At 37.9% G+C, this 17,794-nt stretch overlaps 1 protein-coding gene across 1 annotated transcript in view; it reads left to right on the plus strand.

Moving 5' to 3' along the window:
• The window catches only part of VWA8 (von Willebrand factor A domain containing 8), a 92,074-nt gene that overhangs the window by 63,013 nt on the left and 11,267 nt on the right, over positions 1–17,794 (plus strand). Inside the window, exon 20 of the mRNA XM_026034488.1 lies at positions 6,044–6,120. Within this exon, the coding sequence (XP_025890273.1) occupies positions 6,044–6,120 (77 nt within the window). The remainder of the gene's footprint in view (positions 1–6,043; positions 6,121–17,794) is intronic.

Consider the following 17,794-nt stretch of genomic DNA (forward strand, 5'->3'; position numbering starts at 1 on the left):
CTTATTGCTTGTATTCTCTTTTCAGCTGGAAATACAACGGTTTTAACAGTAAGAATAATCAGAAATGCCACAAGCTGCCATTAAATTTCTTCTGAATACAGACAGCATTTGAATTTTGCACTTCTTCATTTGATGGCATGAAATACAGATTTTGGCTTTATGCTTCTTGCTGAAAATTGTTTTCCCCCTTCTCTCCCCAACCAACTTTATATTTAAGGAAGGCATTTTGCAAAGAAGCAAATCCGTTCCTGAAGGCTGTGCAGACTAGTTAGAATGTACAAATGAATGGAAGTGAGTGGAAGTGAAAAATAAATACAAAGTAGCAGAAGAGTGAAGAATTCTATAAAGCTGCTAAAATGTTATTTTGAGAGAAGACTATAACGAATTCTATGGCAAAAASACAAACACATTCAATTCTAACAAATTCAAATTCTATTGAGAGAAGACTATAACAAATTCAAATTTCATAGTGAAATTGTTGAAGTATACTGGAAAAATATATGTGCATTCTTTCTTATGCTGCTTTTCGTTAGCTGAAGAAAATGTTTCTATGAAGACCCTTTGATTTAGAGATTTAGACTATTTGAAACAATATTTTTGGTGGTGTTTTTCTTTTGAACATGAAGAAACTGAGTGCTAAATGAAAGAAATTCTGTATGTATATTTTGGAAATCTCAGAAAATCTCTTACTGCATTCGTAACAGCATTTGCATATATGCAAATGTGAATGTTCTTTAAATGTGTGGCTAGTTACATTTTTACTTTCCATCTTTGCAAGTTATAGTAAAGAAATAGAACTTAGAAGTTACTTTCTTTGGGAATTTTCTTTCCATGGGATTCTTCTATATCTTTCTTTCCCTAAAGCTCCGTTTGTCTTATGTATGTAAATGTAAAGATTGTATTTTCTGCAATAGGCTTTGGGATTGAATGTGATACTTAAATTCAGAAGAAGGTTTGTAATCTGCTAGTCTATATAAACCTGATATATCCAAGCTGATAAACTCATGAGTTCTGTCAAGGAATTGAACTTATGGACTACTGTGGTGCCTTTTCTTTCTTTTAATATTACCATAATTTTGGAAATGATAATGATAAATGATAATGATGATAAATTACTAATAAAATAATTAGATCCTAAATCACAGATTATTCCTGTGCTAAGTATTTGTGACAAATATATAAATGACTCTTTGAGCAAGACTTAAATCACTACTGCTTTTCAGCAACTATTTTTCTTTGTTATTAGCCTCAAAGCAGTGTTGGGGTCTGTTGATGGGGTCCTCTGTTAGCAGTATCTCAGGCCTCCTGTCCATGTATCTTCTGCAGTTCTAACACTGCATTACTCACATTTGTTTCAAGCAGAAAGTGGGAAACTTCCTTTTTCTGTATCAGAATTATAAGCTCCAATATAAAATATAAGCAGTTGAAACCAAAACCCTTGCAAATGCTTTTGTAGCAGGTAGCAGCAAGCTGTGGGGTGTTGGATTACGGTTGAGTGCCAGATGCAGGCTCAGAAAGCAGATGTTAGCAAAGGGGCTTCATTTTCTTGACTTTCATTGTGCAGCCRTAAGTTGCTGTGATAATGGCCCCAGCTGCATAGTTCTCGCAGTAAAGGCACAAACATAACTTTGAGACAAGGGATCTGTGTGCTGTATTAGGGAAATTATGGGAAAAAAATAGGGAAAAATCCATATTCTCTTTCATTCCGTAATAATGACATTCCAAAATATCTTTTAGATTCAAACTATCTGAAACGTCCAAGTGGAAAAGTGAAAAACWGCCTTTTTCTGTTGAAAATCCTGAGTTTCATTAACTTCTGATGAAACATCAATTTCTAATGAAACATGCTCTGCTGAATTTAGGTTACACAGGATGGCTGTGCACTGAAATGGAGATGGCGATTGCAGTACCTTGGCTGAAGGATGGTACTGAACAGAACAACACAGTCACTTCCTGAACTACTTCACTGTGACSTGCAAATCATTTTAAAGAAAATAAAAATTACATAGGATTTCTTTTTGGAGGTCCTCAATCTAAGAGACAAAATATTAATTTCAAAAACTTGGGCCCATATAACTTTTGGGTTCCTCTAAAAGTTTTTTGATTTCGGTTGAGTTGTGCAGGGGAAAAATTTATCCCACTGCTGTAGTAGCTGCAGCCTGAATTTGCGAARTGCCTCTTGGGCCCTCTTAAACTTTGTTTTATATTTGAAGCTGCAGTTGTTTTTCCTGTTAGAAGATTAAGTCATTTTATCCTTAGTAACAAGTGTTTACAGTGTCAGCTAGGATTATTTTTAAGTAAGGAATTCACCTTCTCATTGTATGATTTTTTGTTACTTATTACTGCGGATTTTTGCCTCCTATTTTTCTGTTTCAATTATCCTGTATTTCTAAAGGAGTAAAAAATGTCTAATATTTCCCTTCAGAAATATTTTTATTCCTTTTAGCTGAGATGCCAACACAGATGTTATTTTCCCTTTAATTTCCATATGTTTATATTTCTGTAAAACCAAGTATCTGCAGTATTACGTATATAAATAACAGTGCTAATGTCAAACTCATTTGTCCTCTGAATGTTACCTTAAAATGTCATTAGAGCAAATTGAATGAAATTATTTTCTGAATCCAATCCAAGTTCAAACCAATATTTTAGTGTATTCATAGGAAATGTGTAGTTTTTATTTTTTTTCTGTAGAAATAGTTGTTAACTAGTTGGAAATTATCGGACACATTYTCTATCCCACAGGGATCAGGTGTATTTGGAAGAAACCTGGTTCTCTTGGTCTCTTGCCAATGAGTGCTACTCAAGGAGCTCACATGAGTTCTTCTTTAGGCATTTTTTTCTTTGTTTCTAAAATAATTACAGTGTGATTATTTTATATATACAACTGAGAGAAAAAGAAACGGTAACTTGTCATGAAGTAAAAATGTGAAGGAGTTGGATCAAAGAGCTTTGACTTGATCTTTGCTCCAGCTGCTGCTGTTAAGCAGGGATTTTATGTGGTGCCCCACAAGCTCTCTGAAGAGGTTGGCGTATGCGCTGAAGCYGCTCAGCCCAGAAGTTGGGCAGCATTAACATGTTTCTATTAGTTAAATCTGGTGGGGCGACCTTGTGGCTTCTGGGTATTGCAAACACCTTTTAAAAAAGCATCCCGTTCTGAAATCAAGCTGTACTTAAAGGAGGTATGAGGTGGATTAGGAATTGGCTCAGTGGCAGGGTGCAGAGAGTGGTAGTCAGTGGTGCAGAGTCCAGTTGGAGACCTGTAGTTAGCTGTGTCCCCCAGGGATCGGTCCTTGGTCCAGTCCTGTTCAACTTATTCATTAACGACCTGGATGAAGGGCTGGAGTGCTCCCTCAGCAAGTTTGCTCATGATTCCAAACTGGGAGGAGTAGCTGATAGCCCTGAGGGCTGTGCTGCCATCCAGAGGGACCTGGACAGACTGGAGGACTGGGCGRYGAGAAACMTCATGAAGTTCAATAAGGGCAAGTGCAGGGTCCTGCACTTGGGGAGGAATAACCCTGGACACCAGTACAGATTAGGRGTGGACCTGCTGGAGAGCAGYCCCGCAGAGAGGGACCTGGGTGTCATRGTGGATGACAAGWTGACCATGAGGCAGCAGTGTGCCCTGGTGGCCAAGAAGGCCARCGGGATCCTGGGGTGCATTAAGAAGAGCRTYYCCAGCAGGTCGAGGGAGGTGATCGAGGGAGGTGATGATTCTATGATTCTATGGAGAGAAACTACTGTGATGCACAAATATAAATTAGAAGAGGGTGAGTTATGGGCATGGCACGATTCCCTTGGGCTTCTGAGTGTTACTCTAGTAACAGAGCTTGCTCCATCCCCACTCTGCGCCCTCTTTCAGGAGTGAGGTACGTTCTTCTTAAGATACTTGATGATAACAGCATGAGTAGAAATAAAATCATCTATGTAGTTGTCCTTCCATTGGGAGTGGAGAGGGAGAAAAAATCCAGCAGTGTTTTTTTGTAGTGGGGAAACTGTCTTTTCATGTATAGTTTTAGGATGGTATTATAAACATACAGACAAACCGCACAGTCTTTCTGCTAATGCACATGAAAGTCAAAGTCATTTTTTTCTAATTACAGCAACCATTTTGCTTGATACTGAGCATGTTTTACATTGATTCAATCTGTGGATCTATTTCTTCAGCTTCGTTCTTGCCACAGCTGGCAAGAGTCTCGCTCTGTAAAGGATACGCAACCCACTGGGGACTGGGTGCAAAATACTACCAGCAAACATCTGCCCAGGCCTSTGAAGGCTCTTAGAAAAATGTGGAGGAAGCTGCTTTTAGCACTGATATTTGTGCTTGACATTMGGAGGAGTATTCCAGTTTATTGACCCATTTACAGTTTCAAATGYCTCACTGTGACGAACATATGGGAATAAAACTGTCCATATGAGTTCTAAGAGGATTGCTGCACTGTTTCTGGTTACTTTTGATGCTTCTGCTACAGATCCTGAAGTTGAATATTTTTCCTCAAATGGGTATGTTCGTGGGGTTTCTAGGAGAATTTGTTATCAAAACATCCTCCTTTATTTCAAAGCACTGGAGAATTCTTTTTCCCAGAGAGCGGTAGTTTTTGGAAGTGGATGTTTTTTCAGCATGTTGTAACTTCTTACTTACAACTGCATATGAAACTGTAGATTCTTCTGAAGAATCCGATGGAGGAAGGCTCATGAGAAGGCACTTGGCAGAAAGCCAGCCTGAATTTCAACTTTCCTGAGTTCACATTGAGTCCACAGTAGGATCTGTGTGGTTCTATTTTTGTCATCACTGCTATATTTTTTCCCTCTACTCTCCTAGTGAGATCTTTCCTCCCATGATTTCAAATACTACACATATGTGTTGGATTCTGCAGTCTCATAAATGCAGTCGGATGATAGATGGTGATCCCATTTTGAGAAGCTTAAACAGTTTGCAGGTCTGCAGCAGCCAGTTTCTATCTTTCTGCTAGAAATGACAGTCCTGAAAGTCATAACTCTCAGTGAGAATGCTCCCATTCTGCCTGAATGCCAAGTGAAACAGATTACATTAAACCAACTTGAGGCCTGCTAATCTCTTTAATCTACCCGTGGGTTTTATCTATCTGCTTTATTTTACGCCAGCTTGGGCTGGATGTATTCATGCAGTGAGGATGGGAATCTCAGTGCTGTGACAGGCTCTTGTCAAACTGCTTCCAGCTGGGTGGGTTACAACTGAACTTTGTTCCCACTCTCTCCCCACTGCCAAACCTTGACAGTCTCTCTTTTTTTTTATGATTTCCTAAACTTGCAGTGACTTCTTTACGGGAGGGATAAACGTTTTCTGCATTTGAACTGTCRTCTGAGCATGCATTACAATTTCAGGCCTGATCAGGAGTGCCCTTCTGAAGAGCATCTCCTTACATGCGGTAGTCAAGGGACTGGATCCTTCAGGGTGAGACTGAAGTGGGAGATGTTTTCCAGCAACCCACCTGCTGCCTTCAGGCTGCCCATTCATTCCAAGGGGCCAGACTAGGCCTGCTSTCAAGTAAAAGCCCTGTAGCTATCACCAGGGTTAGCCATAGGGAATTTACTCCATAAACCCACTGACATATGTCTACAAGAGGAGTAATAGGTCAGATCTGCTTCCAATTCTGTTTTCATAGGTGTTGTTTTCCTTTCCTAAATGAAATTACCTGAGATGAGCAAATATGAGCAAGGTCTAACTCCCTGTGGCTGCTCCTGAATGTTACCTATGGCAAGCTTCACCTTTTTAGCTTTGCTCTGAGCCCACTAGCCAGTATTTGTGGCCTCAAAAGAGCTTTGTGAAGCGAAAGGGTTTGAGAAACGGGTTATTTAAAAGGATGCATAGGCATGAGTGAGTGATATAACTGTAGGAATATGATCCTGTTTCTTTTTATTCCTAGCAAGATGAAGTGTTTTGCAAGTATATATATACATATAGCATATACCTGTATCATCAGATTGTGTTCAGAGTCTTTGATGTTGATTGAAATGACTTCAACATGTACCTTGTACATTTATATATATATGTTTATTGCAGGGTGTTGGGAAAAACAAGATCGTTGACAGATTCCTTCACCTCTTAAACAGACCCAGAGAGTATTTACAGTTGCATAGGTAAGGATATGTTACATTTCTGCTCTTCGTTGTTTGCCGTCTGTTTTCTCATGTTTTAAAATCATTTTTCTAAAGTTAAATTTGTTATGTAATATGTTATTTCTGCCCATATAAACTCTTCCAAGAAGAATACATTTTTAGGGTCTGTTTGTGTGGTATCTACCATAACAGTGTCTGCCTCCAAACAATAAGAAGAGTTTATATGGGCAGAAACAATACACTGAGGGGGATACAAGAATGTAAGGAGGTCACATTGTGTAGCATAGTAGAAAATAAAACTGTGTATAAGAAGACTGCTGTCAAGTCTTTTTCAAGAAAAGACTTTTGCTGGGATTTCTGGTGAGATTTTCCTAATCATAAGGAATTGCATGAGGAAAGAGATAAAAAGTGCTTCTTTGAATAATTCATTTAAAAAAAGTAGAGATGAAATGTTCTAAATAGTAAAGGTTATATTTATTATTTCCTTTGGCACTCCTACTAAACACATTTATTTGCTTCTCTTGCATAAGCATCTTTGGATTACAAAATTAATATTTTTTTTTTAATTTGCAAGCTATTAAAAAAAAAGATACTAAAAGACACCAAGCCAATTTAAAAGAATTCAAAAGACAAAAGAAACAATAAGTATTGATGTGCAGTGCTGGCTTCTTATGCCCTATATTGTAGGTCAGCAAATAGGAAGGAAGACTTAATTTGTCTAGGAGAGGAATCACTTTGAATTGTACTGCAACTGTTTTCAGCTTCATACCTGTCTTTATCTATCTCTCTTCAGCTTTCTGCCTCTACCACAACTGCCTCTTTCTACATGCAATATTTCTTAAATAGCATTAATAAAAGTTCATGTCTTCTGATATTTTACCCTTTAAAAACACTTTCTAACTTTTGTCTGGAAATGTTTTGCCCGTGTATTCTTCATACTTGGATAGCTCTATTACATCATTTTACTATTGTCATTTTCTCTACTTCCTCTCCAAACTCGCATCTTTTCTAAACACCAGTTTTGGGACTTGCTACTTGCAGTTTTGCATTAACTTTCTTGCTATCTTCTCTGCTTGTAGCTGCCCCCATCCGTTTTGGGTATATCTCACTATCAGTTTTTGCAAATCTCATTTATCYCACAAGATACCTGAGTAGTCTTGTCAATCACAATGTGCAAAGAATTGTTCTCCTATGAAGTGTAATTAACACTACTTCATGATCTTGAAGGTCTTTTCCAACCATAATGATTCTATGATTCAAGGTAAAATAGAAGGATGTATAAACACTCAGTTTGGCCTAATAATGCAGCTGTAGAATAGAGTCACAACATGCCAGTTGGCATGTTAAAAATAAATGTCCTTTTCTCACCCACCTCCTGTTCAAGACAAATTTCTATAGGCTTTCCATACAGGATCAACAGTGCTATGCAATTCCACAAAAATATTTTTGCGTATAGAAAAATCATAAATTTCTATTTCATAGTTGGCATTTTGAAATACCTTATAAAGCACCTTGTTTCTATAATTCCTTGATAAAATTTACCAGACTGTTAAACAAAGATTGCTGTATTATTAGTGAAKATTATTGGATTCCAGAGTAAAATAAGAGTAAGTTTACAAGAATATGTTTGCTACTAAACTTCTGCATATTTTATGTGGGGGAAAAAAAATTCCGTCAGAAGCCTGTTGGTTCACAAGTGTTTAGAAAATGAGCTCAAGTGTGCATCTCATAGCCCTAGGTGTTTCTACAGACTGGAAACAGTTTGGGGGAAATACACTGTGATATGGTATGTTACATTTTGTTATGAAGTATAATTGATTTAGACATGTATTATGAAAGACTACATTAGCTCCTTTCCCAACAAACAGGAATATGAAAGAACTAAAAATAGAATTAAATATGGTTTGCTTTTTTATTATTTTTATTTTTACTTTCTTGGTAAAATAGTATAATTTCTGCTGTTTTATCAATGTGTTTATACATAGAGATTGGAGCATTGTTTTAAAAAAATCAGAAAATTTTTCCTTATTAGAGTTTTAATAGAGTAATAAGTTTTCCTTATTAGAGACAGTGAGCTGATACCAGTATCGATTTTTAAATCACACTTTATGCCTTGTACTTAAAGACAATACAAGGAGAGAGAAAACAGAATTAGGAGAAGTTAATTTCTTTAAATATCCCTTCTGACATCTGTATTTACTTGTTCAACCACTAATTCAGATGAAAGGGTCAGCCTGACCTTAAGAACTAGATTGCTTACAGACATTATAAATCCTTCTTCTTAACCTTTCTTTCAGAACCTCATTGAGAGGTTTTGTATTCTTGGGTGTAATTGTTAAATCTCATGAATGATTTTTGGGCCATAAAACTGAAAAGCAGCCATGATTAGATTTAATAAGGTGTTAAGAAAAAATGATTGCTCAAAAATTATTTAAAATGTTCGCTCCTTTTTTATCTATTTCTTACTATTAGAATAAATCAGGACTTAAGTAAGAGAGAGCGCTCAAAAAGGTGCTTTATATTAGTTCTTAGTTATCAAATGGGAACCAATGGCTGTATCAAATGTGAGATTATGTGATTCTGATTCTGCAGCTGATAATTTGGGGTAGATTCTTCTTGGCCTCTCTCCAGGACTGCACTCACTTATAAAGCATCTTGCTGCTTCTCCATGTGTGAGGAAGAAACTTTAATCTGCCACAGATTCCCAGTCSCTTTCCTACAAGTTCCAGCACGGAAATCCTGAATTTTATTGACCTCACCAGGACGACTGCCTAGCTGTTACTTGCCCAGGACACCCGCTGCAAGTTGTCAAACATGCATCAGTGTTATCTTGCCTGGTATTTTAAGTTATTAGTGCTTTCACCTTGGTTCGTGCACTTTCATGATTCCTCTAGAGGTGAAAATCTATGAGTTCAATGCACTTGGTGCCCATAAGGGATCTGTATGTGAACTGAAGACAGACACTTAGAAATTTTTTAGAAACTTTGATATCCATTGACTAAACCTAACTCAGAATGCAKTATCTGTATATGTTCCCAACCATGTGAACTCTTGAAAGGCTCATTTTGACCCTTCCTATCATTACTTCTGCTCTTTCTAATGTGAGCACTGTAGAAAGAAATTGAGTGTTTCTTTGCAAAAAACTGAAGCATCTAAGCATCCTTAAACAAGATTCCACAGACGGTTAAAAAAAAAATGTTAAAGCTCTCTGGAAGACTGAAGCAAGAACTTGTGCTGTATTAGGCTATAAAATCCTTCTTAGCATTGATGAGAGCAATAGATAAATGTAAAAATGTAGACGTCCAGCTGCTCTGGAGAAAAGCATCCAAGGAAAGTATTGTGGACTTCAGACAGTTAGCTCCTTTGATGCGATTTAAAGGCAAAAAATAAATTACTTCTCTTACCATCAAATTAGTAGCTTAGTGAAATTATTAAAYTAGTAGACACAAATAATAGTTTTGTTGGAATACAAGCAGTTCTGCATATTATTTAATYGCTTAGTTTTGCATCTTTTTGGAATTTAGTTTTACTACCAACCAGTTTTTAAAATGTTGTTTAAAAYGATTTCTTTACACTGCAGTTACTGCTTGTGTGTAGATTGTACTACAAYGTTTATCCTTCTCTTTCCAATGCAAGCTTGGTTTATGGCCCAAGTTTTTTTTATGTTTGTACTGGATGGTGGAGGGACATATAACAGAAAGTCCATTTTTCTAAGCAGCTTAAATTCTGGCGAGTAGGGTGTAAAATTCAATGACCTACATCTTACAGTAGCTTCTGCTAATGTAAATGATTTTATGTGCTAAAGACACTGGATTATGTGCTAGGTTCTGTGCACTAAAAGCACTAGATTAATACGTACATCAAGCTTTTGGGGTCATATGATGTGTGATTTTAGCTTGCATTAAAATATACTGCTAGTCTTTAGCACCTGGTCTTAAAAATAAGGGGAAAAAAAAGAGAACAAGATTTACATGTACTTTATTGTCATCTAAAATCGTAGACAGCTAAAGAGAAGTGGAGAAGTGCTGTGAAGAGCCAGATAGTATGAACTCAAGATCTGGTCTTGCCATGAAAGCTGCCACCTTCGTTCTGCTGAGGCCAGGTTGGCTTTAAGTCATGTAGTCAAAAAGAGGACCTGCCAACAGGAACTCTCTGGAATATTCTGAAATATTCTGAAATATTCTGAATAACTGTCTGGGATCCTCGTTGCTCTGAGAGCAACCTTAGCCTCTGCCTTGGAGAGAAAGGCTCTTTAAGGCTCTTTAAGAAAAATCAACTGTGGAAAGATCTATATTCCAAGCAACACATCCATCCATCCATCCATCCATCCATCCATCCATCTATCTATCTATCTATCTATCTATCTATCTATCTATCTATCTATCTATCTATCTATCTACCTATCTATCTATTGTTTTAGGACATCCTTCATAAAATTTGGTATAAGGTATGCCTATTGATTTGCCAACAATTTCTGAAAGGTGGCACCTGACCAGCTAGCTCTTATTGTAGATGTTACAATAAGTTGTCTGGTAAAATTAAAATTGTCCAGAAAAAAAAAAAAAAAAAGTCTTTTTTTTTTTAAAGTTAAAGGTCAATTTTCTCTTGTCCTTATAAAATTAAATAATCTAACAAATTAGGGCTTCCTCATGGGGATGCTGTRTGCACTGTCAATTAATACAGAAATATGTCAGGAAGGAGCAGCAGCTAAAAGGAAGGGAAAAAGAGGCACCTTCAGACTTCTGTCATTTTCAGATCAAGAAGAATAAGACACTTCATGTAATGAGATTAAGTTAAATAACTTTTAGATTTCTTTCTTGTTATGATATGAATGTAAATATGAATGTTAAGGGAAAATTTATTTTATTAAGAGGAAATTTATTTTAATATTTTCCTGACTTTATGCTATCTCAGCTATTGAGTGGTTGTAAGAAGTGCACATATTTGCAGCCCACTCTCCATCTCTACAGAGAGTCAGAAAGAAAAAATACCACTCTCAGCAGACCACTAACTGATACAACAATTCTATTTGTCTTATAACCTTACTGTAATTTTAGAAGATACTTCACTAGTTTATACTTATCTTCCTATTGCTGTGTTTCCTTCTGGGGAATGTACTTCTGAATTTAACTTCCTGCTAGGGTTACTATGTTTGTGTGAGTGAGTGATGATTTGAAAGTGCTGGACAGGGTTTATTTTAAAAATCTAATACGTTTTGTATTGTGCCTTTTCTGGCTCTCTAATAAATTACGGTAATCTGGTGATCTTTCCTTTTTAAAATTAACTGAGTTTACATATATTATCCTCTTTAAAATAAATGTAGTTATATTGTGATCTTTAACAATTTAATTAATGGAGAGATTTGGGGTAGGAAAATGAGTTTACAGCATCCCTACAAGCAATAATCCCTACAAACTGTACATTAATCTTTTAATGTTCTTTCCCTCCTTTTTTTCAGCACGCATAATCAGTATAAAATCTAATTACCTGTTTCTCCTACAGAGATCATTTACAACTACCCTTTCAGCTTTATTGACTTGAGATTTTTTTTTTAATTATAAATTGGAAAGTTGTTTCAGGAAGAATAACATAAGTAACCCAAGATGTAGATGAACATCTAATTTCTCACATTGTAGTGTACCTGTTCTCAGAATTATGTTTGGTCTCATTTTCTTAGAAGGATACGTGATTATGTGAGATAATTTAGATGCTGATGTAGCTCTGCAGGCCTGTTCCAAAAGTGAACAACAAGGGAAAATCAATCTCTGTAGCCGACTTGTAGAGAAAAATGCCCTTAAGCTGCTCTGTTGCATTAGAGGCAACTCCAGGTGTTGGAGAGCTACCTCATTTATCCTTTCTGCAGCATTTCAATTCAGCTCGCGTTTCCCTGCTGTGTGGCTCTTGGGGGTCAAAAACTTGGGTCAGAACATCCTTCATTTGCTTCTAAAGCTGAAGTAATGGCTTTTAGGGGCTCAGTCAGTGAGTTGTGTTCCTATACGAGATAAGGGGAGCTGTGGGAAGTCGTGTTTCTTCATTTACGAGGTTGACAATTAGGGGGAGTGAATTTCATTATGTTGTTACAAGACATTATCTGAAAATGTCACATCTCGTTTTCAAAGATGGATTACTTTTAAGTAATTTGGTAATTTGATGTAAGCTATAACTTGAACTAAACATAATGTTTTGGGCCTTGTTCTACCACTCTCAGTCTTACCAGCAATAAGTACTTTTATACTCCAAATAATTCTTTACATTTTAAACAAATAAATGCCCCACTGAGCAGAGACAATGTTCTAGCTGAAAAAAAAAATAGAGGCATAACTATCAGCATATACAGAGAAGCTAGAAAAAGGCTTTAAAATGCCATTTTAACAGAGAAATGAGACAACTGGTTGGCTTTATAGGTATTTCAAAATTTCCTGAGCCTGCCAGTCCAGCCATGTAATGCAGTGGCCGTACAATAGGTCAGCCAAATAAGTGAAAGAAATCAAGTTGTAAATGTCAAATTCCTGCAGGTTTTTTTCACTGGGGTATGATCTCCCAATCTCTCTTGGCATAATGCGAGTGGATTAGCTAAACCAATAAACAACTTCAAATGGCTCTTAACCTAATAACTATTTTTCCAAATACTCTTAGAATGAGGTCACACCAGATGGCTCGTGTCAGATTGAAACAGGGCTGAGAAAATACATATATATCACAAAAATGAATACAAAAATCATTAGAACTTATATTCTGGTACTCTGATTTTTTTTTCTCTTTCAGTTAATACCAACAAATATGGATGTCTGGCATGTCAACTGAGGTGCTAACAGCGTATTCTGTTTTTGGGTTAAAGCCTGATGCTGACTCATGTTCTACAATGCAGCAGTGCAATACATTTTCCTTTCCTTAAATTTGATGACAATTAAGTAYAGAACGGTTCAAATCCTATTTTAGCATTTATATCTCAGTGTATGGTGGGCGACGTGTCCGCTCACACAATATACAGTTCATAGACATGTTGCATAAACAACATGGACGGTTTTAGGAAGAGTTTCTTGCTTGGACTTCTCTGTAGAAATATTTTTCATCRAGGTAGTCCTCAAGATAAACTAATTAACACAAATTTCAGGAGAAGAGGAACACCGTTGTCCCTTGTACCCTAGTTTTTCTTTCTGACTACCTTAGAGCAGATATCCAGAACACTCGGGCATTTCCTTTCTTTCCTTGCATCTCTCCCTCCCATTCTTCTGTGTTTCAAGGTCTGTAGATAGGGCTGTYCAGCTCTTCAAACAGCTCTGAATGTTTCTCTCTCTTGTGAATGTAATAAGCAATGCAGAACTCCTTGGGTTCTTCTTGAGGACAATTTCATTCTAAGCAGTAAAGTAGATATCAGGTAATGGTTCCTTTGCTCTTTTTACAGAGTAATTTCTCAGTTAAGTTATGTAATAGAATTTGGATACATCCTYAGAAATGGGCAGGGCAGAATGGAGTGTTCTTTTCTCTAATGAGTGTATTCGAATTGTGATGCAGGTTGGCAATAAGGAATTGGATACTTGTAGCCTGGGTGAACAGTAATTTCAGTTCACTCTTGTAGTGAAGCCTTAAAAAATAGTTTTTTATTAAATTCTAATTTAAAAATTTAAAATGCTGTCATTTATGGTTACTAGCATCTGGTTAGTCTCTGTGTAAGTCACAAAGGGAAGCTGGTAATTCCTTGAGACACGATCCCTGCAATAAGGAACGTGAGTATTTTGCAGGAAGAATATTTCTCTTGCAAGCATGCACTGTTTTATAAGGCTTGGTTAAAGCCCAGTGAGATTATCCCTTCCCTTGAGCCTGCTACAGCCAAAAAAAGCATTTTCTGTGGTTTATAGAAATGTCTCCTGCCATGTTTCCTAGTTTACCCCAGGAAAGAAGGTGTTGCTGTTAAAGATGTAGTGATTGTCAAGGACTAGTATGTATTCAGCAAGGCTTGAGGGCTCCCTTTGGGGTAAATAATACCCCAGCAGCAAAAAGTAAATTTCTATTGGCAGAACAGACTAGTTCACTGCTGTAAGCGAGTGAACTTAAACAAAAAAAACCATCACAAGCGGTCTCAGAAGTGCTGCTGTGAATTAAATGGAATTGTTGGAAGAAGGGTGTTGATAACAGATTTTTTTTCCCTCCCTGAATMTCCTGAATCTCCCTGAATGCTTGGGAGAAAAAAAGAAGGAAAAAAAAAACAGAGAAAAAAAAGTTCTTAGGAAAGATATCGCTGATCTCTGTGCTGTTTCTTGCTGATTTCTCTTTTGCAACTTSAGAAATATCTGTTCAGTTAAGTAGGATGAAAATTTGACACAGTTTTTCCTCAYCTGCTTCTACRTCTGGACATCTGGAGGTCTTCARAACCCGCCTGGMTGCCGCCCTGTGCCCCGTGCTCTGGGTGTCCCTGCTGGAGCAGGAAGGTTGGACTAGAGCAGGAAGGCTGAGCAGGAAGGTTGGACTCTAGAGGTMCCTTCCCACCTCAACCARTCTGTGATTCTGTGTGATTTACTGTTCTTTCCTTCAGTGAGTGTCTTTTCATTTATATATCTAATTACAAAGTGAAAATTTAAGAGAAAGGCCTAAGTAGGCAAATTATTTTAGCAGTTTTTTGAACTTACTTCATGTTAGGTTTCCGAAGAACAGAAGTTAATGATATCTAGCTGCATGGCTTCTGATTCCAAAAGTAAAAGTTCCTTTTTCTGTGCTAACCCCAGCTAGATCATTCTTACGTACATTTGCTGAATATCGTAGCCTAAGCAGATACAGAGTTTTGCATCCATTTATGTCATCAAACAAAAGGAATTAACATTTGGCTGTATATTTAGCATTAGTACATTGCAAATTTTCTGAACATTTCCTTAAGTTATTAMGTCTGAATAACAACAGGGAACTACCAGTAACAAAATACAAAGAGAGTTAGAAGTTGGCTTTAGGATGTCGGTTGTTCTTTCTTTTCTGTTCCTTCTGCATTCTATACTGATTTCTGCAATTTTGATAGCATGAAAACTGCAAACACTTCCAATGTTAATTTCCCACAAAGACAGAGTTAATTCTATCTTCCTGATTGAAATCATCCTGTAGATTTATGTGAGTTGGTGGTGGTATTAGGCAGAAGTTGGTATTCCATAGCAGAGGTTATGCAGAAGCAGCGGATTAACCARTTCACAAAAGTAAAATACATTGTTTTGTGTTAGAGTAAAGCACAATTTTACATTTACATACATATTTTACATTTCTCTTTTTTCTTCTATGGTCACTTGTGCTCGTCTACAGTCCCAATACAGATATTTCCTCCCATATTCTGTTCTTTTTTTTTTGTTTTGTTTTGTTTTTTTTTGTTTATGCACTCATTGGCTGCTTTTTCATGGCTGATGTTTAGCATTCTTCACCTTATTCTTGGTTTGTGCTTTCTTACAATCCTCTCACTTTCTGACCATACTTCTACTTTAAAGAACTCACAGTTCAGGTTTGAAAAATCCCTCTTTTCTCCAGGGATTAATTCCTTAAAATATTTTTCTATGGGTTAATCCTGAGTAATTAGTAACCTTCACTTATGTCCTCATATACTGTATTATTTGGCTTGCACTCTTTTAAACCCTTCTACCACTACAACCAGGCAGTATTAACTAAAAACAATAACTGTCTGCAGGGCTGATGCATGTGGTCTGAGAATTTAGTCCCCAAGTCATCTGTGCCCAAGAAACAAACATGACAGGTCTGTTAGTGTTGCTTCCACTTGTGATTTTCTAGGATAATGGATTAAGTGGTTATAAAAATTATGCAGAGCTGCATTTGTTGCATGTAAACACAGTGCGATACAGTTATCTTTAGAGAGTTGTTTTTCTTTTTGAGAGGCTGAGGTTGCTGGAGATAAATGATTGGGGGGAAATTTTGGCTTTGTAGCCTCTTCTCTTCTGGATTAAAGTCCAAATGAAGTAGCCAGATATTAAATAGCTCTGTTTCCTCCCTGTGCTTTATTGCTTTGCATGGGAGACATTGAGATAAATCAGTCATGAGTTTAAAGCTAAACAAGGAAGTATTACTTGTTAGGGAAAGAAATCCTTCTGACAGGAGTTTCAAAATGAGGAGATTTGCATGTTATGCTGTCAGTTTTAAGCTGTCATTGGAAGCTGACCATTTAGTAGTTTACTGCAAATAGCACTGTGTTGGATTTCCTGTAGCCATGGAGCTTACCATCCTGGTAACAATATCCTATTGTTGATTTTTTTACAAGCTGCTTCAAAATGAAAGGTAGAAGGAAAGTAGACATTTGGAATGCATAAGCATAACCAAATAGTTTGTTTTCTACTGCATTGCTGTGAAAAGTGAGAAATTTTTGTTGTATCAAATCTTGCACTTTGATACAAAAGTTACCAGCCTTACCTGTTGACCAGCGTGTGGGTCTCAAGCAACAAAAATGCACTTTCCTGTATGATTAGGTGACATTAACAGCTCATCCTTCTGCTGACATYCTTCTGAATTTGGATAATCCAAATCTTGAAATGTAGGAGCAAATGCCTTGCATAATCTACTTGCCAAGTACAAGGTTTAGAATCAGGAGGATTTCCCCCTGGTTCCTGACATGAGATGCAGAGGTAAACCCAAGAGTGCTGAGGGAATTGGTGTGGGTTATTGCTCAGCTGCTCTCCATCATCTTCAAGAGGTAATGGAGAACAGGGGAAGTCCCCAAGGACTGGAAGAAACCAACTTCACTACAGTCTTCAAAAATGGCAAGAGGGAGCAGCTGGGAAACTACAGGCTGGTCAACCTCACCTCCGTCCCTGGAAAAGGGCTTCTCTAGGCATGTCAAGGAGAAGAAGGTGATCAGGAGTAGTCAGCATGGATTCACCAAGAAGAAATCRTGTTTGATGAACCTGATAGACTTCTATGATGGGRTGATGGGTTGGATAGACAAAGGGAGAGCTGTGGATGTTCTCTGCCTTGACTTCAGCAAGGGTTTTGACACCATCTCCCGTAATATCCTCATAGGAAAGCTCTGGGAGTGTGGACTGGATGAGTGCACAGTGAGGTGGATTGAGAACTGGCTGGATGGCAGAGCTCAGAGGGTGGTGATAAATGGTGCCAAGTCCAGTTGGAGGCCTGTGGCCACTGGTGTCCCCYCAGGGGTCAGTACTGGGCCYGGTGCTGTTCAAATTGTTCATCAATGACTTGGATGAGGGCACAGAGGGCACCCTGAGCATAGTTGCAGATGATACCAACCTGGGTGGAGYGGCCGACACTGCRGAGGGCTGTGCTGCCATCCAGAGGGACCTGGACAGGCTGGTGAGTTGGGCAGAGAGGAACCTCATGAGGTTCAACAAGGAAAAGTGCAGGGTCCTGCACCTGGGCAGGAATAACCCCAGGCACCAGKACAGATTAGGGGCTGCCCTGCTAGAACGCAGCTCCACGGAGAGGGACCTGGGAGTCCTGGTTGACACTAAGTTAACCACGAGGCAGCAGTGCCCTCGTGGCCAAGAAGGCCAATGGGATCCTGTCCTGCATCAGGAGGATGTTGCCAGCAGGTCAAGGGAGGTGATTCTGCCCCTTTGCTCAGCTCTGGTGAGGCCGCACCTGGAGTACTGTGTTCAGTTCTGGGCTCCTCAGGACAAGAGAGATGTCCAATGGAGCACAACAAGGGCAACATTAAGGGACTGGAACATCTATCTTATGAGCAAAACCTAAGCGA

The sequence above is a fragment of the Nothoprocta perdicaria genome, unplaced genomic scaffold, assembly GCF_003342845.1.
Source record: "Nothoprocta perdicaria isolate Ctin4 unplaced genomic scaffold, notPer1 scaffold_145, whole genome shotgun sequence".
NCBI classification, from domain to species: Eukaryota; Metazoa; Chordata; class Aves; order Tinamiformes; family Tinamidae; genus Nothoprocta; species Nothoprocta perdicaria.